General features: G+C 41.9%; 1 protein-coding gene across 1 annotated transcript; it reads right to left on the bottom strand.

Moving 5' to 3' along the window:
- Positions 1–414: 414 nt before the first annotated feature.
- GTPBP4 (GTP binding protein 4) lies at positions 415–21,967 on the bottom strand. Its single transcript, XM_090266442.1, has 17 exons — positions 21,848–21,967; positions 20,739–20,909; positions 17,608–17,711; positions 17,390–17,526; positions 15,444–15,544; positions 14,093–14,185; positions 13,206–13,397; positions 13,058–13,123; positions 10,454–10,543; positions 9,524–9,634; positions 7,628–7,705; positions 7,231–7,282; positions 6,650–6,750; positions 4,283–4,480; positions 3,198–3,263; positions 1,094–1,237; positions 415–608 (listed from the first exon to the last, which is right to left on the bottom strand). Exons 1-17 carry the CDS (start codon positions 21,893–21,895, stop codon positions 456–458), a joined length of 1,905 nt encoding a protein of 634 aa, XP_090122568.1. The 5' UTR covers positions 21,896–21,967; the 3' UTR covers positions 415–455.
- Between the last annotated feature and the right edge of the window lie 5,751 nt (positions 21,968–27,718).

Genomic DNA, 27,718 nt, shown 5'->3' with positions numbered 1-27,718 from the left:
ACAAAAAGACTAGAAAATAATTTAGTGCTGGCATCCGATAAACCCATAACCCGTGTCTGCCCAGCAGGGCTGGCAGCCTTCTGCCCACAGACACAAGTGGAGAGTTTTCTTGGCAAGGGAAGACTACTCTCATGCAGGGAACCAAACCAAAGTTCCCTCTTTCTGAAGAGAACAGTCATACCAATAAATCTTCCCAGTTCTGCAAAACTAATGAATCAAAAGTCCATTAAATGCAGAAACCAGTCTACTCAAAATATTTGTAAAATAATGCAGTGATAAAAATTTCTCTCACCTGTATTGTTAAGGTTTAACCATAATTTTGAAGAAAGCAGCAGGTGCTTTAGTTATTTCACCATCATTTCGAATTTACAGATCCTTGACTCCAATTTTGTGAAACTGTATCATATCAAGAAATAAACAACTGTCTAGCCAAACTGCTTCAGCTGAGAAGGACACTATCTCCTGTCCTTCTTACCAGCTTTCCTCTTCCCAGAGAGTAAATGCTTGGGCTTCATATCAAACACATGCCTATCTGCCTCCCCTTTCCTCCCCAAACGATTCATCTTCTTCTGAGCACTCTTCATCATAGTCTTGGCTTTCTTCACCATCTACAAAGGAGAAAACATAAAACATGTTAGCTTCTGAAGACCAAATTTCCATGTGCATGATAACAGACTCTTTTGCCCTGGCTGGCAAGAGACATGTGTACAATTTCAGCAAGAGACAGTGTACTTCCAGAGCGTCTTTCCAAACAGAATGACCAAAACAGGTTAGTTGGTTCCCAGCATGGCTCATTGTAGGTGAGGGCCCCAGGCCTCCAGGGGCTAAGCTGGGACCTAGGCTCCATATGACACCATGCTTCTGTTTACCATGACAAAGGACACAACCAGGGAATGATATTCCCAGGGCAAAGGTCTAGGGACACCTAACTGAACCAGCACAAGTGCAGCTCTAAGGGTGCAGCACACAGCTAACCCCCACCTGCAGTCCCTGCTCCAAATGACAGCTGGAGAAGGGAGGCTTTGCCCTGAGTGCTTGTGTAGCTAAAAAGCAGAAGCCACCTTGTTATTAACTGCACATGACAGAGACTAACCTTGATGTCCCGGAGACCAGACACATCACGCGGGGTTCGAGAGCAACTGCGACTCCGGGCAATAGATGTGGGCGGGAGAGAGTCTTCCCGCTTCCTTTTCCTAGTGACACTCCTAGACCTTCTAGCCTGGACTGCATAATGGGCCTGAAAAGCACAAAAAGCACATTTTAGGACCCAAGCCTGGCTTTCAGGCTTAGTGACAAACATGAAATCATGCCAATAAGGGGAAAGGGTACTCAGGAGCTTTTATTAAAGCCATTGTCAAATAACCTAAAAAACATCTTTAAAATACACAGTTAATTCCACATTACTTATTGGTCAGATATTCTTTTTCACTTAACATGGCTGACTTACATTACAAAGCTAATTGTACTCCATTAAAAAAAACTTACTTAGAGCTGCCCATTCAGCAATGTTTTCCCTTATCCTAGATCATTAGCTTAGTATCACAATTTGAATTTTAGACATGCCATTGTCTCTTCTTTACTCCTCCGTTTTGGGTTATATATCTGAACACCGTGATGGCCATTATCTCAGCCTCAAGGTTTGGTAGAGACATGCAGATGGCCACTGATGGTTTCTTCTGTAGCCCCCTGTTGTCAGCTCTGCTTCTGCTGGTGGTGGGTGCAGGGTTCACCACCCTCCCCACTTGCCTGGAAATAAGGGTAACCTAGCTCCCTCAAAGGCACACAGATAATAAGCCCAGCACTTAATAAGCCCCCAAAGATCAGAGGCTCCATATGCACATCAAACAGAAGACTCCATACAAGCAAGGTTCTCTCTCGCTTGTTGCTGATGAAAATCCAAATCAGCCAAAATCCTCCTGGAAAGAAACTTTAACAAATTTTACTCTTTGATTTCATTATTTCACTTCTGGGAATCTGTTCTGAGTAAATAATCCAGAATATGAAAAAGTTCTTTTATACAAAGATGCATATGCATAACTCACCAAGCAAGCAAACAAACAAAAAAGTCCCCTGAAATTCTAAGGGGTGGCTAAAATGCCTTCTGATCATTGGGCTTCCGGAAAAAGTGATTCAAACAATTTGCAGCCTAATTTCCTTTCATGTTGAGTTATTTGATAACTAAACTAAAGCTAATTAAAGAATCACATAAAGACTTTAGTCACCAAAATCCAAGTTCAAGGAAAAAAACTGTTTAGGATGGACGATATGAATTTGTTTTGTTCTAACATTTCCAATTTTTATTTTTTGCTGACACAAATCCGTTTTTACTGTGTTATTTCTTACCCATTACCTTACATCTTTGAGGCAACAAGAAATGAATTTTTTAACTATAAGCCACCCAAAAGGCCTAAAATGAAGACATTAAATGTTTTATTCAACTCCCCTAAAATGAAAAGAGCCTGTAGCACAATAAAAAGTAGATGCAGTTTGTGGCATGTGGGTATAAACAAATTTCAAAGAAAGAAACAGAAAGATGAAATGCCTCTGCAAAAACATTCAATAAAAAGGCATACACCACATGGCATTATAGTGCATTTTTGTGTGCTATAACCACAAGTGATTTTTTTCTTTCTAGTTCTCAAAACTTTCCAAATTTTGCATTAGCCTGGAACAAAAAATGTATATACAAATATAATAAAAAGCTCTGAGAAAAAGCAAAAACAAAACAACAACAAACCCCAGAGTAAATGAAATGCAATGCAGTGCCTCACATACCTGACATTAACTAAACAAGAGTATCAGAGTGACATCCAGGGAAACTGCACGCCCACCCACAGGGATGAATTATAATGAAGGATGATGGGGTGGGAAAGGTCTTCCCAAATTCTTCTCAAATGGGAACATCAAGAACTCAGTCTGGCAACACCACCCTGCATCAAGAGTATGGCCCTTTGAGCCAAATGCCCAACCTGCTCCCTGAGAGGGAAACGGACGACAGTGTGACTAATGCATTCCGCCCTCAACCAGCCACTCCCAATCAGAATCTCAGGCCAGTGATGATCCTCAACAGAAAGAATGAAGGTTCTAACTTCTTTTTAAATCAACTCTGTGATTCTATAGGTTTCTGAGCCCCTGGTTTTCTAGGACACAGCTGTATCCAACTACAAAAGTAGCTGAGACCGTATCTGCACACTCACATTGTCATTATCATCCATGCTGACACCAAGACTGCGCATCTCATTCTCCAAGACTTTCCGCTGAACCTGAAAAGGGGCAGGGGGAGGTAGGTTACTTGTTTTGAGCAAAATCAGGTTGATGAAATGTTACACTCAAGGAAAAATGGGCCTTTTATAATGATCTGTGATATATTTCTTTATCTTTTACTTAGGCTCATACTGATGTTTTTGAATAGCACCTTAAATACTATGAAAACTAACATTTCCAGGGCACTTGACATGGGTAGGACAGCGTATATACTTCATCCCTGGATTCTGCACAACTCTGCAGGGGATTCCCTGTGTGCCAGTAAAGTCACTGAGGAGAGTCCAGGCAACACACACCCCGAGGCGAGGATCGCCATAGGCCCACCAAGCACCATTGGGGATACAGTGATGTCTCCATCTTCCAAGAACGACTCACTTGCCATCACATAAGTGTCAAGCCCAGTAATATCCATGAGATGTGTGTATTGTAGTCATTTTCCTTCCTGTCCCATCACACTTGAACCGCCCTGCATGTTGTTCTTTCTTTAGGGAGGTGACCCCCACTTTCTGTCATGCCCTGAGGTTTGGAGATGACAACAGGACCTAAGCTCACCTGCCACCCTGACAAGAATATGAATAGAGAAAGATGCTTACAGAGACAGAGCTGAGAGCTGGAAAAGAAACCTGACCTCACTGACCCACTCGAGCCTAATCTGTCATAACTGGTCCTAATAGTTCACAGGAGGCAATAAATCACTTTCGGATTTACATTAGATTGGGTTAGTTTCTGTAAGTTGCAAAACATGAGTCTGTACTAATAAAATAATTAAATAAGAACATATTAATTCATGGCTTAGTCTTATGAACTTTGAAAGTCACCAAGAAAAGGGATAATAATTAGAATATATAAGATCCAGACTCAACCAACCATAATATGTAGTCAATACATACTAGCAAAACAAAGCATGTACAATGTCATGGCTACACACAGGTGGAAATGTTTTCTCTTGCAATGATAATACAAGAATCCAATATGCAAAGAAATGGGTCACATTTCCTTGAAGAAACACAAAACTTGCCTTCTTAGCAGTTCGTGGCATTCTGGGTCCCTGTGTGTCCTTCTCTTTGGACTGCAGAATTTTCAGCTTCCTTTTTTCTCTGATTTGTTCTGCCAGCTGTCGGATTTCCATCATTTCTTCATCTTCACTTTCCAGTTCACTGTCATATTCTCCAGCAGCTGTTCTTAGCTCTTCTTCTTTTTCTAACTCTTCTAATTTCTTGAAAAAGAGTCATAGTTAAACAAAATCAACAAAGAAAACCTCATTAGTAAGTGTAGGAACTCTAGACACTAGGTTTCCCCTAAGCCTTTCAGCAGGCAATAGATGCCCGGGCTGTCTCATGTGGGCCTCGTCCACGTGCCAGAACTGACCTTCTAGCAAAGATTCTGGGAAGAAAATGAAGACTGCATGAATGCTGAGCTTATAGCATATTAACTGTTCAGTGCCATGCCTTTTTCTTCTTTAAAAATAATGAATGCACAAACCAGTTAAAAATGTGCAGACAGACAACACCTTCCTCAGTCTCCTTACTACCAGCAGATATAGGAAACGCATTTTTTTTTTTTAAGATTGTTATCTATTTATTTTAGAGGGAATGGAGGGAGAAAGAAAGAGGTTGCCTCTCACATGGCCCCAACCAGGACCTGGCCAGCAACCCAGGCATGTGCCCTGACTGGGAATCAAACTGTCGACCTCTTTGTTCACAGGCTGGCACTCAATCCACTGAGGCACACCGACCAGGGCAGCAGAACCATGAAATCATCAACCTGCACTAATCTTGTTCTACAGTGTTCCATTTATCCATTCTAATGCCATCTCCAACACAACCTTGTTGGCTATACAGTTAAAATTTTAAAAATACATGTATGTAGGCCCTGGATGGGTAGCTCAGTTGGTTAGTGTCGCCCTGATATGCCAAGGTTGCGACTTCCATCCTCAGTCAGGGCACATAAAAGAATCACCAATGGCCTTGCCTGGCATGGCTCAGTTGGTTGGACATTATGCTGCAAAGCTCAAGTTCGCCAGTTTGATTTCTGGTCAGGGCACATGCAGGGGTTGCAGGTTTGTTCCTTGGTTGGGGAGTGTTTGAGAGGCTGCCAATCAATGTTTCTCTCTCACATAAGTGTTTCTTCCCTTTTCTCCCTCCCTTCCCCTCTCTCTAAAAATAAAGTCTTAAAAAATAAAGTAAAAATAAGAATCAACCACTGAATGCATAAATGGAACAAGATATTGATGTTTCTCTCTCTCTCTCTAAAACCAATAAAAGACAAAAATACATGCATGTATATCATAACCCAACAAATCAACTGGCAGGAATCTAGCAGTCTGTTGTGCCTATATCACTATTTATGTGGCAGCATGGGGGCAGAGGCTAGGAAGGGCACGGCCTGGCCAACCACAGGCACCCAGAACCACAATGAGGACACTGGGTGCTGTGCAATAAGAAATGAAAGCAAGAGGCACAGCTGAAGAGTTTAAAGGAGAGTGACATGACTTCTCATGTGTGGGAGTGTAGACAACAGGATGAGAAGGATAACAGATGGGAAAAGCAGAAGACTGGGTAAAGCCACGGCAACAAGGATGAAAATCAGACAACAAAGAACAAGGACTACTTCAAAAGTGGGAAAAACAGGAAAAGTGTGAAAGAAGCTTATATTAGGGTTCATGCTCTTGATACCTGGAAACTAAATGCATAAATTAAGGGTACCATTTGAGAACTGAGGAGAGAAAAATAAGGAAATGTAAATGGCAAATATTTATAAAGTTCTATTTTCCAAGAAGTTTGAGAAAAGACAGGATAGCAACTAAAGGAGGACCCAGATTATTTTTGCTTTTCAAAGATGAGAGAAAAATTGCTAACACGCATATGTTAAGAAAAAGCAAACGGAAGTGTTGAAACAGGAGGGAGACACTGATAACAAAGCAAAACTCTGGAAAAGAAGGAACTAGTCCTGAGAAGCCGTGGTGCTGCACCCAGAGGTACCTGCCGAAGAGAAGCACCTGTGCAAGAACAGTGCTCACATCCAGGACTGCACACTCTTTGTGAAGGCAGGTTGCCTGCTGAGATGGGCAGAAGGAAGTAGAGCAGGACCCTGAGAAGGGAAAGGGTCTCTGCAGGAAGAGGATGAGTGGCACTGACAATGGGGAGAGTGCTGGGATCTCCAGGACACTCGGCAGGTGCAAGCTGTTAGTGACTGAGGACAAGGAGGCTCATGGGTGTAGAAGAAACAATGGCAACAGATGCAGGGGAGCCAAAAGTTGTGCTTTAGTCATAGACCAATATACTGACCATTACACCATGAGACCAGCTAAAAGTTGTGCTTCTATCTTCTTGTGGTCATATTAAAAAAAGAATATAGATCATGTAATCTAATAAATGACCCAAACCTGCATGATGTCAGGATCAACGTAATCAGCTACATTATGGCCTTCCCAGATCTCAGGTATCTTATCATACTTTTCGGATGAATTGATTATGTCCCAGTACTCTAAAGTAAAAAAAAAAAAAAAAAAAAAAAAAAAAGTCATGTTATCATAGTTTTTACTCATCTTTAACTACCACGTGCCCAAAATGAGTCATAAATTACGCAAGTCATGCCACTCTGTAATTTGACACAACGTAAGCAAAGCCACCTGCTTGTGAAAGATTCACCCCCAAGCATCTCCTAAAGTCTATCAGTACCTCATGATGAAATGACTACAGAAGAAAAACAAAAGTAAAACAAGATATACTCAAAGGAAAAAGGCATGATTAACAGATCGCTGACAATATCAACATGGCTCAACATTTACCTGCTAGGAAGGCTACAAAAATAATCCCTTATCCTGAAATGACAGAAAAATACCAGAAATTTCATCTTTATGAAATTAAATTAACAAAATGCTGAAAGACTTGTGCTCATTAAAGTCCTTGGACACTTTTTTGAAACACTTTCCATGTAAACTGGCAATTACATGCAAGTCCTTACTTTTAAGATCCAAAATATAATCATCTCCTAGTTCCAATTCAATATCTCGTTCCTGCAATAAAAAAAACCACAATGATTATAATCAGCTCTATTTGACCCTTCGGGTTCAGAAAGCTAAACCCCCTCCTTATTCCTGTAAAATAACCTCCGCTCCCACCTAAGGACCAATCCTTTCCACACCCAGCACTCAGCTCCTATTTTCAGTAGGGGAGCTGTTGTGAACATCTGGAGGGTCACACACCAGAGGGCAGGTATCTTTGCTGGGTGTCTTCTCATAGAGCATAATGGTGTGGACACCAGTGGTGTGGGCTGTTCACACTCTAAGTTGCCATCCCTTGTTGCAAAGCCTTTCTGCCCATCTCCACAAGTAAACACAGTGAGGCTGAGAGTGGCCTACCGTCTTCCTCTGAGGCTCCCCGATCTCCATTCTCTTCCTGCGTGCCACCACTCCTTCTGGGATGAAAGGGGGCCTCTCCTAAGAAGATATTATGGGACATGTTTATGTAAAACACCTTGACAAATGGGAAAGAAACACACAGAAGCAAAAAACTAAGTAAATTCTCCATCTTCAAAAAATTAAATAAAATAAAAATAAAAATTACAGAACCACACCCAGACCAATTAAAAACCAACAGACAATTCAGGGGGCAAGGGGAGAGTACAGGGCCAGTTTGGGCAAAGAGGCCAGGACTTCACAAGCTGATTCTTTTAAATTCATTTAGAAAAATAAACATCAAGATTACCAAGAAAACTTATTAACAAAGGAAAAAAGACAGAAGTAAAGCAGATCATGAATAAGAGAAATTTAGGTATAAACCTGAGATAAATGACTAGCTACCTAAAAAATAGAGCTGAACAACTACCTCCACCTGCTTCCTAACAACAAAATAAATTCACAACCAAGTGAAGACTTTTATTCAAACTGGTAAAATTTAAAAAAACACTAAACCATCAAAGCACAGAATGAAAACTATTTTTGGAATGAATAGTAGGCATTGATATGCATGACACGAAACTCAGCAGCCACAGAGAAAATATTAATATATGCTAACAGCTTTAATGTGTAGTTCCTCCGAGGTTAAAAAAAAAAAAATCCTCCAACTCAAAAAACAAATGACAAAAAAATTTTTTTATAGTACGAAACACTCAGTAAATTGCATGACTATCTAACCATTATGCTGTATACCCGAAACTAGTACAAAATATATTGAATGTTAACTGTAATAAAAAAACAAAAAAACATATAAGAGTCTGATTTCCTTAACATAAAGATTACAAGTCAATGAGCAAAAGATAAACCTGAAGAAATGAAAAGACCAAGAAGCCCATCATAAGTGCTCACCTGCACTAATCATTAAAGAAATAGAGGACAACAAAACTATCTTTTTAAAAATTATAGTAAAACTGGTATACAAGGTTTTATGTATTTCAAGTATACAGTTATAATCTGATACTTGTACATACGAAGTAGTACTCCCACTGTCCACCTAGTTAGCAGCTGTATCTCTAACTAGCTTAATCCACTAGGCTGACAGATGACAACACCCAACACTAAAGGTGCAGGGAACTGTCAGCACAGTATGCACACATAAGGCATGGTGGAGGACAACATTTTCAATGCCATACCTTCAAGTTTCCTCTGCAGACAGATTTGCAAATAAAACTAAATAGCTGTATATAAAAGTGTGCACTCGAGCACTGTCTATAGTGGAAATTATATGAAAAATATAAAAGAACATAATAAAATTTGTGTTTCAATATTTTAAAAATGTGCTTTTATACCAAAAATATTTCTGGAAAGACAAATACAAAATTAACAGTAACTTCCCTGGTAGAGTGAGAAGCAGGGTTTTTTGTTTTTTTTTAAGATTTTATTTTTAAAGAGGGGGGAAGGGAGGGAAAAAGAAAGGGAAGGAAACATTGATGTGCCATTAATTGCCTCTGGCATGCCCCTAGCTGGGGGCCTGGCCTGCAACCCAGGCATGTTCCCTGACTGGGAATCAAACCTGCAACCTTTTGGTTCGCAGGTGAGTGCTCAATCCACAGAGCCACACCAGCCAGGGTGTGAGAAGCAGGTTTTAACTTGGCACCTTCATACTCATTTTTTACCTTTTCGACATACACGGCATGATTTTTAGTATGAGTAAAAAGCTCAAGACCAATGACACCATACATTTATGCATGTGTGTGTAACTGGATCTACAGCCCCTGGACAAAGGCACGCAGCATATCCACTTTGTCAGCAGCAACATCATAATGCCAACTCAAAGGCTCTCTGGAAGGGCAACATTACCTTATCGTCTCTTTTGTTTGGCACAGCCAAATGCAATCTGTTCAGCACCTCATTCACTTTATTTCCTTTCATTTTGGTTTCAACTCGATGAGACAAAAGCCTGTCACAAGCCTAAGGATGAAAACAAGGAACGGAGTCACAAAGCATCCTGCAGCAGCAACTGACACTATGTTCCAAAGGTTTGGAATAGGTTAAGCACTTCTGCTCTGTAGTGACATCTGGTGGCTAAGTCCCCAGGACCACTTTAAGCCCCACTAACTGCCACTCTCCAGGATGGAGGCTGGGTTTTTCTCCCTTCCCAGGCCAGGCCCAACCTGAGGCAGAATCCGGAGGTAGCACCACCACACACCTGGCCCTGAACAACCCCACGGCCCTTCTGGGGCTCTTCTCCCACTGCCAGTGACCCCATGCTAACCAGACAGCTCCCTAACTGGATCCACATCCCACCTCAGGACTCTAATTAGATCAATTGAGCCTGAATAAAAAATATCAGAGTTGCCCTTTCTTGTTATTTCAAGTAAAAATAACAACAAAATAAGAATATTAGAATCATGTGTAATCTAATAGTAAGTGCTTCCTTAAGCTGTTCCCACTTGTACTACCTTTTTCCTACTTTTGAACAGGATCCATGAAAGTACTTTTCAGTCCAGTTTCCATGGAAATACTGGCAGGTCAAGGGAAACAGTAGGCAGAGGACAGAGTTAAAATGACCTGTGCTGGCAATGTAAGTACCTCTGCAAAGTCCCACTTTCATCGGGGCAGGTGGACTAGGGCTTCAGTGACGGTGCCTGCAATCATGCCTCAGCCTAAGCCACTGCAAGTGCTCAGTGTTATAACACCTGGAAAGAAAACTCCTTCCCATGGCTGACTTTTCTAAAACAAGATAAAGACAGTAAAGGGCTTGACACCTGCCTGTCAGGAAGCACTGACCTCTGTTTTTACTTTGATAACCCCTTCCTCCGTCAGGGTGCTGGTCTCTATTACAGGAAATCCTTCAGCCTGCAAATCTATAAATATTTTCTGGGAATATAAAGGAAAAATGAGAGATGTGTTATTTCTAGATCCCTGTGAACAAATCTTAAGTGTTACTCAAATGGGTATTATAAATGCTACTTAGCACATCTGTGGTTTAACTCTTGAAGAACATCTCCCAAAAAGTTATTTTTCCCTATATTGTTCTGTGATTAAGAAAATACAAATTACTAAAAGGATAAAACCAGACTACAACAAGCAAATCAGAGGCTTTCCAAATATCCTGCGATATCTTACCTTCCATAAAAGATGTCAGCAAGAAGAACAAGATACGGATTTTTTTTTTTTTTTGGAATGTTTTCAAAGCTATTTTTAATTAAATATTTGGCCTCCACAGCTAAGAGAATTTCTTAGAAAACAACACAAAATTGTTTACAAATATAGCTCCTTATAAACCATCAAGACTCTAAGAGAAGGGACCTCATTTGTGTGCCCCTTCACCACATATGACTTCATTCAGACGAAGGTGACCAATCCCATGATTGTTAGCTTCCCGTGAACAAGACCTTCCTTACTAGAAAGAACAGCGGTCCTAAAGAACACCAGGGTTAGGGAGCCAGTCTCACTAGTGACTGGTGTGTAAACCTGAGTAAGACACTCATTACATTTGCCTGAGCACGTGGTGACAACGTCCATCACAAAAGATGGGGCAGTAGCCCTATACTGTTGCTGATGAAGTCAAACCACCAATGAATACAGGTTACAAAATAGTGCTACCCAGATAGTAGCATCGCAGCAGCACCCAGAGTCACTTACTTCTTGATTTCACTAAATCTTCCCAACAACATCACTGGTAAAAACCCAATGGTGTCACTATTACTCCAGAGAGTTGGCCTCACCTGCTAGGGCTGTAGGTGATAAGGCTGAACTCAAGCCTGTGTAGTGTCGGAGCCCGAGCATCTGGTACAGCACTCACTCCCAACCTTCCTGGCGTCCCTGACTTTCCCTTCTTCTCCACCCTCCAGTGCCTTTAGACTGAAAAACTGAGATTATTCAATAGGTACTTGGGTCCTTTCAAGGACAAGTGAATTCTCTGATGGCAGTGTTTATATAATTAGTAATTTAAAGAATACATCGCAGATCCCTGAGGAAACCAACAGAGCTGTTTTAAAAAACCTAATTTTCACCAAGCATTACTTGTCGACATAACATAAGAGGGCCACTGGGATGACAGCACCATGACCCTTCCTTGGGACCCTCTACCTGTTCCACGAAGTATGCTCCAGGAGACATGGCCAGATGGAGTCATCACTCTACTGCAGTGGCTCCCAAACCAGGCTGCTGGGTGCCCCCCAGTTTCTGATTCCGGAGACCTTTCATTTAGAACATATTACCAAGGGAAAGCAACTGACGCTGTTGGTTGTAGTCATGACCTGAGAATCGCTGTACTAGTGCAAAGCTTATTAGTGTCCGTCCTGAAAGGCACTACTAAAGGGGGCTGCAGGGCTGAATTTAACAAAATAAGGTTCATATGCCCTGCCTCTTGGGCAACCTCAGCAGACACTACAGGTCCCAGTTTTAGAAAGTGTCAGGTGTTTTGTTCACTCAAATTTCCAAACTCACTTCATCACAGACTCTGCAGCAGACACAAAGGTTAATACTACAAAACCCCTGCTACCTAGAAACTTATTCTGCAAAGTGCTGCTCCTGTGCACCTGGGCTGCCAAGGCCTGCACGGTGTTTCCTTTAAGGCCCTGGTGTAAGAGAATGGATCCTTCCTATGTAAGCACATCTTCCAGAGGTTAAATGTACCAACTTGCTGCATGCAGGGATGTTTCCGCAGCCTCTAACAGAGCAGCCATCAGGAAATATCAGGTTTAGTTTGCCACCAAGAAGTTTTTATAATGTCATGCTGACTAAACCACCAATACTATTGGGCTGGCCAAAAAGTCCATTACAATTTTTCCATACGATGGCTCTAGTAGTGCTTAGTTGTCTTTAACGTCATATGAAACAATTGTTAGACTATATTGTGACAGCTGTCATATCAGCATACATTTTTAAAAAACATCAAAATTGGTGAATTTTTGTGCAGCCATTTGAATACTGAAGATGGAAAAAAGTACACAGTATTTTCAGCATAAATGCAAAAAATGGTTTGTGCAGGGTATGGAGAAAGTGCTGTAGGACTGATCAAACGTGTCAAAAGTGGTTCGCCAAGTTTTGTGCTGGATATTTCTCACTGGATGATGCTCCACAGTCACATACACCAAATGAAGTTGATAGCAAGCAAACTGAGACATTAGTTGTGAACAATCAACATTATACCATGCAAGAGATAACTGACATACTCAAAATATCCAAATCAATCAAGTTATTGGTGAAAATGAAAAGCGTGTCTTATTTTATGGAAAAAAACTATGCAAACTTTCTGGCCAACCCAATATCTCAACCATAAAATAAAAAACTAGACCAGTATTGCTACAATTCTTTATAAACTCTGATTGTCTGAGATGAGATTCAGAATTGGTAAGAAATACTGAAAACATTAGGATAACTTACCTGGTCATCTTCTGGAAGCTCAGCTATTCTCTTCACATCACATTTGTTTGCTACCACTATAAGAGGCTAGAGAGAGAAGAAAGATAATGAGGTGATTACTCCCTTCACACTGCAGGTCATAAGCTGTTGTACTGGTCAGTACACTCACCTTGTTGATAAAGAGAGGTCTGATATTCTGGAAGAGCTCCAGCTGCGCCTGCAGCCCATGCCCACACTGCTCAGACAAGTCCATCATGTACAGCACCGCGGCACGTAGGTGGGCCAGGGCAGTGATGGCCTGCATTTCAATCGTGTTCCGATCCTCCAAAGGGTGGTCCAAAATCCCTGGGGTATCTACAACCTAATGGTCAGACTCGTCACTCCAAAGCACACCTGCTCACAAACTTACTGTCCAGCACATCCCGAAGGTCACTCCCATATCCAAACTAGTCCTTATAAAACTAGTTAATAAAATGTGGGTCTCCCAGCTCACCATGATAAAATAAACAAAGCAGTAAGGGAAAAGTGGGAGATGGGGGGACATGCAGAGCTCACGAAGGAACTAGCAATGACCTTGAAAGAATGCCTTTCTGCTCATTAGTGACATGATGAAACAGAAGTGGAGTGATTGGCAAACACACCCATGTGCAAGGAATTACTTCCTCATTTATAAAGTTAAATTCAACCATGGAAACAGACTGCTTCAGGCTTTTAAATGGTTAGTAAATGCTATTTCTAATAACAGTGTCAAAAAAGTGACAAGGTGACTTTACTCAGCAGCATCATTGTTAATGTAATGCAGAACCTTCCTGGTAGCTGGCTGCTCCCCTGAACTCCATCAGATAAATGAGAACTGCCATAATGCAACCCCAAAGCTCAGAGGAGTTCTCTTCATGGGGGTGCTTCTGGCAGCCCCAATAATCTACTTCCTACTCCTCAGTCTCCCACCTTTAAGTGCGCTAAGAAAAGGACACTCCAGTGCTGTAGGGATCAAAATCACACTCCATTAACAAAACCACCAAGATGTCTGTTCTGTTTAAAGATAAGAGTTCTCACCTGCCAGCGCAGATACTTATAATCCATGTGCCCAACAAACAGAGACTTGGTGGTAAATGCGTAAGGCTGGACATCCACATCCGCTCTTGTCACCTAAAACCAAACAAAATAATAACAGGGTTCTACACTTTATTTTCTCTCAAACGGCATCAAAGTAACTCTAGCATGTTATCAAGACTATTTTTGTAGGAGAAAAAAAGAACAAGCCAGGTCTCCATGGTTAACTGCCAAGGACAGGAGCTACTGTGCTTTGACAAATGACGGGCTCCACTTCCTCATCACCAGCCCGTAAGGGAGGAGTCTGGATCAGGGATCAGGGATCAGGGATCAGGGATCAGGGAGGTGAGGCAGGCCCAGGAGGAGAAGGACACGCACCAGCTTCTCCTTGTCTGCTCTGGCCCCAGCAATACCCAGCACAACTTTCTTTGATGATGACAACATTCTACATCTGCACTGTCCATATGGGGCCTGCTAGCCACACACTGCCCATGAACTCATAAAATGCAGTGTGACTGAAGATTAATTTTAATTAATTAAGTGGCCCCTGTCTCTGCCCCATAGCACTGGCTTACCAGTGTTGGAGACATAGCTAGAACACTGCAGAGCTTTGGCTTGTCACCATGTCAGCGAAACTTGTGGACAAAATAAAAATCTACAAATCTGCTTAAAGGCAAAAGTGTACTTGATAGCAAATAGCCACATAAATGTAACAACTGTTTATCAGCATCTGAGATGTTGCTGCTTGTGAAATGATATTTAGTAGCTGTTTCTGCTCTGCTCACATCCCTCAAAGTCAGGTAAATTATCCTGAAGCACCAAGTTACTTACATAAATAGTGCCCTTGAGTCCCAATTAATAAACTCGCTCAAATAAAGAATGATTTAGTACTTTCCACCACATGGAACAAACAGTTTATGTGAAAGCTGACACAGAAAGCAAGGGGACAGTACCCAAAAAATACCTTGGGAGATGGGAAGTCCCATTCAGCAAGTACAGCCTGCCACAGTGAATGGTAGGTCTGCTGACACCACTATTCCCAGAACATGCCAAGACAACATGTCCTGTGAGAGGTTCTACTGTGTTAACAAAAATGTACTTACTTAAAAATCTCAAATCCCTTAGAAACTTGTAGGAAATATACAAGAATCCAAAAATGGTTTCTGTAATAACAATATAAACCTAGGATCAGACAAACTCAATCCTCTCTTCAAGGATACAATGTTTTAAGCCAAGAGCAGTACTGACTGAAGGACTAACTGGTCAGCTGCCCTCCATCCTGTGTGGACAGGGCATGGTAGCACTTTGGCCTCAGGTCCCTGGTCTCCTGTGCAATTATCAGAGACACACCAACCTTATTGATGAAGCTGGACTTGCCGACATTTGGGTACCCACAGAGAAGCAGGGTTCTCGTGTTCGGGTCAATAGTTGGCAGACGAGACAGGTGCTGACGCACTGTGAGAAGTTTAAATTAAATGTGCTTAATTTCACAAGAAAAATTAAGAAACTCAAAAGTTTAAGTTCTGTTTCATTTATACTCCAGGCCTGTGGTTATATTAACCTTACTGCAATATTGATAATGTAAATGATGGAGAAAATACAAATGAATGAAAAAAGGCAGAGGCACCATGGTATAAAGCAGTGGTTCTCAACCTTCCTAATGCCCCGACCCTTTAATATAGTTTCTCATGTTGTGGTGACTCCCAACCATAACTAAAGCATAGTGATTAATCACGAAAACAATATGTAATTATATATGTGTTTTCCGATGATCTTAGGCGACCCTGTGAAAGGGTCGTTCGACCCCCAAAGGGGTCGCAACCCACGGGTTGAGAACCACTGGTATAAAGGATAGTATTTCTCAAATCTGGCTGTACCAAGAATCCTATTCCTAGGCCATCCCAGCTTGCCATTCCTTTCCAACAGGTTGAAGATGGGGCCAAAAACACATGTCTAAGTGCCCAGGCGACTGTAATTAAATGAGACAATATCTGGAAAAGTGCCTTTGAAGCCAGCGCACAAGCCATCATTTTCAGGCTAGACAGAGCACTGCTTCCATGTACAGTATTCCCTCTCTACATCGTGGTTCACTTATCGTGGCCACACTGTCTCGCAGGATTTTAAAAAATATATTTAATTATCGCGAATTTTTCGCTATATCGCGCGATTTTGCGGTACTGTATACGTATATTGTTAAAGTTGCATAGGTTTAAGAGTGTAGAATATGTTTAAGAACATAAGTAATATTTATAAAAGTGTGGAAAAGGTTAATAAGGAAGTGGGAAAAGTTAATAAGGGACTGGGAACAGTTTATAAGTGTGTGGGAAGGGTTTATAAAGCCTTAAAATATATATAAATACTAAAATAAATGTAAGGTTCCTACTTCACGGATTTTCACCTATTGCGGGGGGGGGGTGTCTAGAATGTAATACTCGCGGTAAGTGAGGGAGTACTGTAATGACTACTACTTGTGGGGATTGTCTGCAGTGCACACAGTGCCAGTAACACCACTGGGCTCCCCAAAGGTTAAACAGAACATCAGAAACACTGTCAAAGGAGCTGAGTACTAGATTATTTTTGCAAATTATTTGCTAGATGCTGGGGGAGGTGGAACAAAACTACCTGAGTTAAAAACATCTGTAATGAAGCCTTAGCTGTTGTGGCTCGCTGGGGCATTGTCCCAGACCAAAGGGTCGTCAGTTTGATTCCCTGTCAGGGCACATGCCTGGGTTGCTTATTTGGTCCCCAGTTGGGGTGCATACTGGAGGCAACTGGTTCATGTTTCTTTAGCATCAGTGTTTCTCTCTCTCTGGAACCAGTAAACACATACTCAGGCAAGGATTTAAAAAAATTTTGGTAGTAAAAATTATATGCATATAAATAGACAAAGAATTGTTTCAACAAAAACCCTACCATGTTAATTCAAAGTTGTCCTAATAAGTGAAACCATCGGGTAACAAAACAAGTAGGAGTTCAATGCTATCACATGTTACATAAAAAAAGCGTTAAAAAAGTAAAAAATGATTACTAGGTAAAACTATGAGTCATTTTATTTTTATAATATTTTTGGTATTTTCCCATGATTTATAATGTATATGCCTTACCTACTAAATATGAGAAACATAAGTTTTCTTAATAATGCCTGTAGAATTTCTTATAGGGTAGGCTAGGAAAAATAATTTGACCCTATCATCTCTAAAATGAAACAAAAACAAACATTTCAAAAATAAGTTTTCAACAAAGATCAAGCACCTTAAGAGAATGTATTCAGGACCGTTTCTGATAATGCATGACATGTACCTTGTTCCAAATACTCCAAACTCTGCTTCTGCCTTTTGATAACAGTGCACATTCGCCCCAGGGCAGCACGCTTCAGCTGCTTGCAGCGGTAGAGAGAGTCTCCATATTTCATAAGCCGCACATAATCTTTAGCAACACTTACAGAAATAAAAAGAAGCACATAAGATTTTTTTCACTTTTGACAATGTAAAAGATAATACATTAGGAAAATACCTTACTTGTCCACTAAATTTTTGGCAATATTTATTTGTCCTAGAGCCAACTTGTAATGATCCTTGTCATAGAGAATGTTCATCAAATCAGCATAAAATGGATGGATATCCTATAACAAGAAAAGAAAAGCAGTCAGTCTGGTACAAGTTTCTCATCCCTATGTGTAAATAATACTTGAAGAATATTCCTAGGGAAACATAACACACCTTTCCCTCTCTTCCCAATCCCCCAGCATCTTTCCCCATATCTCTTCCCTGGCTAAAGTCTATCTGGTTCTCTGAGAGAACAGGAGGCATAGGGAAGTAAGGTCGGTGGTCACTTCTGCCCATCCACAGACCTGTGCCGAAACATTCCCTTTATCCCACTCCTGTGGAAGAACTGTCCTCAGACCCAAACAAGACCTCGGCCATCTGTGCACCAGACCCTACCCTTAACAATTCAAGAAGGGAGCTCCAGAAAGTTTCCTCTCTCCATTTGACCATCCCCATCAGCTTGCAAACAAGTTATCCTGCACCCCCAAATTCTAAGTTTTAAAACTCCCTTGGACCCCTAATCCTTCCTTTGCTTTGCTCCCCTTCTTGGCAAATGCCATGAAGAGAGGTACTATGTCTTTTCTTTCCCCTTATTTTCACAAACCCAAACTAGTCAAGTCTGTCTCTACCAGGCCGTTGAAACAACTCATCATTGCCAGTAACCTCCAGTTCTCCCTTTATCTCACCAGACCTTTTCCCACACTTCCTGACACGTTTCCCTGGCCTCTGGTGCCTTCTCTCTTACTACCTTCTTCAACTCCCTTGCTGGCTCAAGCTCCCACACCAATGCCTTACCACACACGCTCCTTGGAGCACTCTTCTTACACTCATTTCCTAGGGGACCGCACCTAGGTTTTCACTCATCAACATTTTCATGAGCCCCATCTGTCCATCTCCAAGCCAGGCGTCTCATGAGCTTCAGATCGTGACACTTCTGCTTGAACGTCTTACCAATATCTCACGATTAACATGTACAAAATGCTCTCCACCTCCTCAAACCCATGCTAGTCTGGCTTACCAATATCTCACGATTAACATGTACAAAATGCTCTCCACCTCCTCAAACCCATGCTAGTCTGGCTCGGTGAAGGGCAACTCCACTGTCCAAGGTGCTACAGCCCACACCTGCTCTATGAGCAAATCCATTAGCTCTTCCTTCAAAGGATATCCTGGAGCCAACGACTTCTCAGCTCCTTCACCACCACCAGTCCTCTAAGTGACTCTGCTGACCTGAGTGGCCTCCTACCCCACAGGCCAGTCATCTTCTAAGAGCTAAGCCAGGACACAGCCAGTCCCAGGCTCAGCTCCAAAGATTTCCTTCTTAACAACAGAATTCAAGTCCTATACAAGTTGCCTCACCCTATCCCTTACCCCTCTGACCCATCGCCCAGTATTCTCCTTCTCACACGCCCTGCTCCACCTCTTGGGTCCGCCTGTTCCTTGAAGACAGCACACTCAGGACCTTGGCACTTGCTTTCACCAGGGACCCACATAGCTCACCACTTCACTTCCTTCAGGTCTCTGCTACAAACACCCTGCTAGGGTACTTCCTACTCTTCTTATTTGGCTGACACACCATGTACTTTTATGTTTACTGTCTTTCCTTCCACTAGACAACAGGGACTTCTTTTATTACAGCTGTACTCCTAGTGCCTAGAACAGTACCTGAGACACAGTAATCATTCAATAAATGGTAATTTACTCTAACCCTCTACTCTGAAACTGTTCTCAGATAACTAACTCTGGTTTAAAAAAAAAAAAAAAAAAAAAGTCCATAAATTTGAACCTCTATTTAAAATAAAAACAACATGACGCCAAAAATGAAAAAGATAAACTTCTTACAAAGAGCCACAGAAAACTGGTACCAATTCTATCGAAATATTTTGTTTGTTCAAACCAGATATCTCCTAGTATCAAATTAGCTTAGAATAATTTCATGTTTTTTCATCTCCAGGTCTTCCCATAGAATCCTCCTTTTCTCAAGAAATTATTTACTGATTCAACAAGCATCTGTTGAGCACCCATGTCAGGTCCTAGAGAGGCACAAATAAGTGCCACTCCTCTAGCAGAAACTTTAAAATTTTAAATACTTCTGTACTTTTTATTTTTAAATCGTATTTATTTTTAGAAGGAAACGACAGGAGAGAGAAACATCAATCAGTTGCCTCTCGCATGCTCCCAACCGTGGACCTGGCCTGCAACCCAGGCATGTGCCCTGACTGGGAATCAAACTGGTGACCTTTTTTGCTTTGCAGGACAGCGCTCAACCCACTGAGACACACCAATTAGAGCACTTCTGTATTTTTTAAAACAAGCTGTTGTCATCTTTTTAAATATAAAAGAAATACTTGTCACATGAACTAATCTTTTCTCTGCTTTAACCTACCTGCAGAGACTATTTCTAGGCAGTGAAAAATTTAGGCTCTCACACTACTGCTGACCCCGCATCCTTCACCACTGCAAAAACCTTGCCACCATGTGATCCCCACAAGGTATTCATAAGCAATGTTACTCCAGCTGTCTACAACTAAATAAAGCGGCAAACTGTATCACAGAGCACAGTTAAGAGTTCAACTACCTTTGCTTAACGGAGAAGTCACAGCTCCCTCGCGCAATTTCTTACCACCAGTGAAAAAAGCCACCAGTGCTGAACTGACCATCATTAGCTGTTAAACCAATAAGACCACAAACAGTTGTTTGTAAACCTCAGGTCACTGACCCAACATGAAGCCAGGAAAGGGAAACAGGGAGGAGAGGAAATCAGACAAGTTGGTGCGCCACCAGAATCCCGGGCTTCCAAATTCAGTCACAGCTTTGAGAGACCTTGGTGTTGGCCCCTGTCAAGCTGAGAGGTTACAAAGCCTCAAGAGATAGCTCTGAGTCCTCTTAGATGGGGTTTAGTTGATATAAAGTAGGAATACTAAAGAACAAAAATACATGTGTTCTGTTCCCAACTTTGCCACTAACTCATTGAGTAAACTTAGACAACTCAATTATTTTGTTTCCTTCATTATCTGCCAGATGAGTAGACCAAACTGGTTTAAACACCCATGATCTGAAAGCTCACATTTACATAAGCATCTGCAGCCCCTGGGGTCACTTACGTCCAATTTGGGGAAATCTGTTAGAATCTGTGAGAGTCTGTCACGGTAGTTCTGTTGAGTAAATTTGACTTTTCTCATGTAAAAATGTCTAATGCGATGAATTTGGTAATGTTTATGAATAACTGTTGGAGTCTTTCGTTGAGTCTTCGATAATGTTAGGTCAATGAAGTCCTGCAATTAAATAAAATAAGTTATACCAAATACATCTACTTTTCACCAACTTCATTTAAAACCTTTTTAAAAGGCTAATATTTATTAACAGTATATTAAACCACAAACACTTTTCCTAACTAAATCTTCTATATACAACTTTGTTCATCTTCATAATTTCTGGCCTTTGAGAAATACTCATCAAACGGCTGTCGAAATAAATTTTATACCAAACTTTCTTTTATCTTAATTTTCAAACACCTAAAAACCTTTGAAACTTTAGTCAAGACAACACAAGCATAAATCAGAAAAAAATATTTTAAAGAGGAATAATCCTACAATTTCAATTTGTGTATCTTTGAAAGTACATAAAATGATGGGTAAAACAAAAATCCGCTGTTTATAATTTCCTAGAATATGTAAGGTGACTGAGGACATTAAAGATTTTTGCATGAATCACCCAGTGCAGAGAGACAAGTTGACGAGTGTCCACAGCACTGTCAGTACCAGGAGGGATACAGATTTCAAGCCTCGAGACCTCTACTCCCTCCTCCATCTATCATCGTTATGAAACCTCGAGGGGCCAGTTCAGAATTTACTTGCTTCACAAAGTTTACCGACTCTTCCCCCTACTCTCGGGAAAGGACCTCTCCTCTCTGTCGAGAGCCTCTCTCTGAGGAAAGACCCTCTCATCTCTGGAGAGAACTCTAACGTCTGAGGCAGGACCCCTCCCCTGTAGGGAAAGAGTCCAACCACTAAGGAAGGACAGCCTCGTCTCTGGAGAAGACTCTAAGGTCTGAGAAGGGAACCCTACCTTCTGTGGGGAACCGTAACCCGGGGAGCCCTAATCTCGACCTTGGCAGCGGGGCCGGGGGGAGGGCGGGGAGTGTTGCAGGCCGGGGCCCTGCCAGCGACCCAGCCGAGGAACATGGCGAGGGCGGAAGGCCCCAGCCGCCTACCTTGGCGGACGGCACCACCGTGATCTTCTTGAAGTTGTAGTGCGCCATATCGGCAGCCCGACACGAGGCAGGCGGGCCAGCACGCGAGGCTTCCGCAGAAGGCGGGGGGCGGAACTTCCGTGGACGGCGCCGTACTTCCAGGTGCTCGCGGCGTCTCCCTCCAGCATCGCACAGCACCCCCACCTGGTCGGAGGTCCAAGCCAGAGGAGGAGTAGGGCTGGGATAGGCTGGAGCCCAGCCGGGACCCGGAGGACCGCGGGAAGGGGGCGGTACGGAGGTTCAGTTCCTGCCGGGTAAAGGAGTCACGACATGTTATCCTGGGGGTCTGTGCTGCCCTCGCACGGCTCAGCTCGGAGGGAAGGGGACTCAAGGGTCGTGGGGGTCCGCCGGGGACTCGTTGGTTTCTCCGGGGACTCTGAGGGTCCAGGGGTCTCTGGAGTTCTCCGCGATCCCTGGGACTCGAGGGTCCGGGGATCCTGGGGGTGTTGGGGGTTCGAGGAGTCTCGAGGGGTGGTGTCCTTGGGACTCGGGGTTCTCTCGGGATGTCGGGGACTTGGGGGTCTCCGGGTACTCGAGTCCGGGGATCTGCGAGGTCTCCGTGGACTCAGGGTTTGGGAATTTCGGCGACCTGGGGGAATCTGGGGATATCCGGGGTCTTGGGGACTCGAGGAAGTGTCTGGGGACTCAGGGGTCCAGGGATTCTGGGGATCTCGGGGGTCCAGAGAAGGTGGGTGCACTCTGAGAGCAGTGAGGCCCGTAACTAGGTCCCGCGTCTCTCCCCACCCAGGGTCCTAACCTGACCGAAAGCAGGACAGTACAACTCAAGAAAGTAAGATTGTATGCCAACCTCACTCATGAACATAGTCACAAACATTTTAAATAAAATGTTATACAAACAGTTACGCAAGAAAAGTGATAAAATTCAGCTCCCATTAATGACAAAACAAAACAAAACAAAACACTCTTGGCAAAATAGTAAGGATTTCCTTATTTGGGGAATCTACCTAAGGAAACAAAACAAAGAAAATAAAACAGAAACAAGACTCAGCAAACACCTTACTCAGTGTGGAAACATGGAAAACATTCCTTTGGAAATTGGGACCAAGATTATCCAACTATGAGTTGATTGTTGTTAAAAATGGGTGATAGTTGATACATAGGGGTCTATTTTACTGTTTCCTCTAGTATATGTTTGAAATCTTCCATAATAGAAATATTAAAAAATAAATTTAAAAAGTGTTTCCTACATGTTCCAGTTCTTGAACCCTGGTCCATGGAATGAATCCACTATTCAAACCAAAAAAAGAGGAGAGGAAGAAAACATGTCCCAGAAATTAATATAACAGACCCAGTGTTTATCTTAGCAAGTGAATGAATCGCATGAATCTAAATAGCAGTAGCCAAGTTAATTCCTTGAAAAGTAACAACAAAACATTAGCTACACATATGAAGACCGAAATGTCTTAAAATGTGGTGAGAATACATCAGGGTAGTTTTCCAGGGGTTGATAATATAATCAAATGCCACCAGTTGGTTTACATGACTGGTTAGCTATTATACAAGTATACCAGGCTTTATTACATGTAAGATGTTGAGTGGAAAATAATGTAGCTTAAAAGATACCTTCTATATCCTCAATAATTTTTCTTTTTAGCCAGGGAGACAAAATTGAACACAGAATAGCCTAAGCCAACCCAATTTACAATATTTTCCTAAGTGATCACCACTACCTTCTTCCTTCAGAGCTATGAGGGCTGCTGTCCCCTAAACAGCACAGCTGCACCTGCACCCACCTTTCTCCTACCTGATGTCTTTCTCCTCCTGCCTGATGGCTTTTCCCTCCCTGATGTCTCTCTGTCTCCTCCTTGGTTACTTAACTACCTTCATACACAACCTTCCTGTCCTCCCTCCCACGTGAGCCAGGCAGTGGCACTATGGACTTCTGTCCCCTGAGCCAAGTCCAAGCACCACTGCAGACAGATCTTTCTAGGCCTCCAGTCCAAGTCCATTGTGGTGGCATGTCTGGTGGGATATCCTGAGAACCTGGCAGTTTTTTATTACACTGCTTATGGGAAAACAAGTTTTAAAGTAAAAAACACCAACTGACCAATTAACTTTTAATCCTGTTACAACACAGTTCAGTGAGAACTACCTATACATTGAATGTCAAATTAGAAGTAGAGACTGGTGGTTCTCCAACTCAGGATCATGACATTACTGTCATTGTGAGATTTGTTACAAGCAATTTGTCACTAATTATAAAGTTATGAAGTTTGCAATGATTTCCTTTTTTTTTAAATGAAAAATGCAAACTGAAGACTCATTGTAACGGCATTCATTGAGATATCTTCTTGACTAGGAGAGGAAAGTTCATGCCTCAGGAATTACTATAACCCACAGACTACTTAATTTGTCTGAAAAATGGAATTCCTGCACACTCACCATTTTCAACAGAAGTGCAGCACAGAAAAAGAGTGTTGACAAATGCTGTATAGACAACTTTTCAAAGTTATAAGAGACAAAGACAGGCAGGGTGAGGGGGGTGGTGCTATTGGAACCAGGAAGGTGTCTCTGAGAAGGTGAATTATCTCTGTTCCTTGGTGAGTATTATTTCAAACAGGGGACAGGGCAAGTTGGGTGAGGGGAGTGGCTACTTCTGAGGGATGAATATCTGGCACCATGGTTCATTGAGGTCGGCTTGGCTTTGTTTTCCTCCGTGTGTGGGTTAATGGATAAGGGTTTGACCCATGCTCAACAGGTGACTAAAGGATGGTTAAATGTTTCCTCAAGCACTATAAATGCATCGAAAGTAGGGACATTGCTGTGGCCTCAACAATATTCACGCTCCCTGAGCACCAGGGATTCTCAGAATCCTCACCAAGGCCTGGGGGTGGGTTGATGATCTAGGGAGGGGGGCACAATCTGGGGGAGAGGTCACAACTTGGGGGTGTGCACTTGTTATGTCTGTTTTGCACATGAAAAAATGAAACATAGAGACCTTGTCTCCCACCCCGAGCCTGACAGTGCAGATAGGGCTCATCCCCGACTGTCTGATGGCAGGGCTTCCTTCTTCACTCCCCGCTGCACTGAGGACCTCTGGGATGGGGTCCTGGCACAGGCTCTGTCTCCTCGTGTCACATCCTGATGGAGACAAAAAGGACCTAACACGCAAAGTGTGGCGTGCATCATGCATACGCATGGAAGACATATAGGTACCTAAGAAAGAGGCCATTAAATCACATGGGGAGTGATGCCAAACACCATTTTTACTTTATTTCAATCTTTAATCAATGACACTTGTTTGGCTCCTGCAGCTTCTGCCAACTGAAGGCTAATGAGTGCATTGTACTCAGCTGAGCAATTCTTTACACCAATAGAGACTCACAGCCTTCATAAATACTCTGTTTGGAAAGCATTCAGTGGTGGACAAATGACCGTCATGTTGACGGGAAGTCAATCAGAATCACACTTGGAGAAGCCATAGAGAAAACTGTTTCAGCAAATATTGACAAGCTGATGGAGCTTATTTAAAAGATATGGTAAAAACTTTAGCCAACTTCCATGAAAATTTTTTGAGTTGACTAGTTGGATCAACCAAGGAGGTCATCTATTTGCATATATCTATTTCCTTGCTTTTCTTAGATTCCAATGTTGTTATTTCTTTCCTAGCCCCTACTTGTGAAAGGAATATTAACTGAACCCAGAAGGAAATATGAGGTGAGGTAAAAGAACAGCCAAGAGTCTTCACTTTTTTATATAAATAAAAAAGGTCAGGACTTAAGAGGAGGTAGCTAAAAATGATACTGATGTGAATCTCTGAAATAGATTCATCTTCCCAAAATGTTTACCAAATGCTATGGCCTGAATGCTGTGTGCCACTCTCCCGCCCACCTGCCCTGCCTGCCAAATCATACTTTGAAAACTAACCTCCAGTGTAGTGTGCTGGTATTAGAAGATGGGACCTTTGGAAGGTGATGAGACCATGAGGGTGAACCCAGAGAACTTCCTCTTCCACCATGTAAGGTCACAGCCAGAAGATATCTATGCCAACTGCAGTGAACCAATAAAATCATAAAAATAACTTGCATGTGTTCCTGATGTAAATAAAAGTATTTTATACAAATTGTTTCATGATGCATGGAGGCTGGTGTGTACTGGGTAGGTCAATAATAGTCGAGACATATGCTCATTCGCATCTATTTTAAAAACTATATTTTATGGTTTATGCTATTATAGTTGTCCCAGTTATTCCTTGTCCCCTGTATCAAGCCCCCCCCCCTCACTCCCTCAGGCAATCTCCACATTGTTGTTCATGTCCATATATGTTCTTTGGCTACTCTATTTCCTATACTGTACTTTACATCCCCATGACTATTTTGTAATTACCGATTTGTACTTCATCCTTTCACCTTTTTGCCCATCCCCCTGCTCTCCTCCCATCTGGCAACGATCAAAATGTTCTCTGTATCTATGATTGTGTTTCTGTTCTGCTTGTTTATTTTGTTTTTTAGAATCAATTGCTGATAAATATGTATTTATAGTCATTTCTTTGTTCATACTTTTTATCTTTTCTTCTTAAAGAAGACCCTTCAACATTTCATATAATACTGGTTTGGTGGTGATGAACTCCTTTAGCTTTTTCTTGTCTGGGAAATTCTTTATCTGTCCTCTGATTTTAAATGATAGCTTTGCTGGGTAGAGTAATCTTGGTGTAGGTCCTTGCTTTTCAACACTGAATACTTCTTGCCAGTCCCTTCTAGTCTGCAAAGTTTCTGTTGAGAAATCAGCTGACAGTCTTATGGGAGCTCTCTTGTAAGTAACTAACTGCTTTTTTCATGTTGATTTTATGATTCTTTGTCTTTAAATTTTGGCACTTTAATTATTATGTCTCTTGGTGTGAGCCTCTTGGGTTCATTTTTTCCGGGACTCTCTGTGTTTCCTGGACTTGTATGTCTATTTCCTTTACCAAGTTAGGGAAGTTTTCTTTCATCATTTTTTTTCAAATAGATTTCCAATTTCTTACTCTCTTTCTTCTTCTTCCGGCACCCTTATGATGTGAATGTTGGTATACTTGAAGATGTCATAGAGGCTACTTACATATCCTCATTTTTAAAATTCTCTTTTCTTCTTGCTGTTCTCATTGGTTGTTTTTTGCTTCCTTATATTGCATATCACTGATTTCATTCTTTGCTTCATCCACTGTACTGTCGATTCCCTGTAAATTGTTCATTAAAAAAAAAAAAAGATGTATTTATTTATTTTTAGAGAGAGGGCAAGGGAGGGAGAAAGAGAGGGAAGGAAACATCAATATGAGAGAGAATCATTGATAAGTAGCCTCTCACACACCTCCAACCAGAGCCCTGGACCACAACCCAGGCATTGCCCTGACTGGGAATTGAACTGGTGACCCTTCAGTTTATGGGACAACACTCAACCCACTGAGCCACACCAGTCAGGGCTGTAAATTATTCTTTATTTCAAATAGTATAGCCTTCATTTCTGACTGGGTTTTTAAATACTGTTGAAGTCCTCACTAAGTTTTTTGAGCACCATATAACCAGTGTTTTGAACTCTGCATCTAGTAGAAGCTTGTCTCCATTTAGCTTAGGTTTGTTTGTTTGCTTTTTTTTTTCCTTTGGAGTTTTGTTGTGTGCTTTCATTTGGGCCATGTTTCTTTGTCTCCTCTTTTTAGCAGCCTCCCTGTGTTTGTTTTTATGTATTAGGTAGAGCTGCTATGTCTCCCAGGCTTGGTAGAGTGGCCTAATGTAGTAGGTGTTCTGTAGAGTCCAGTGGCACAGCCTCCCCTATTACCCAAGCTGGGTACTCAAGGTGCACCCACCATGTGGGCTATCTACATCCTCTTGTTGAGCC

The sequence above is a fragment of the Furipterus horrens genome, unplaced genomic scaffold (assembly GCF_987537825.1).
Source record: "Furipterus horrens unplaced genomic scaffold, mFurHor1.1.pri manual_scaffold_2, whole genome shotgun sequence".
Taxonomy (NCBI): Eukaryota; Metazoa; Chordata; class Mammalia; order Chiroptera; family Furipteridae; genus Furipterus; species Furipterus horrens.
This window is presented reverse-complemented; position numbering and strand designations above follow the sequence as displayed.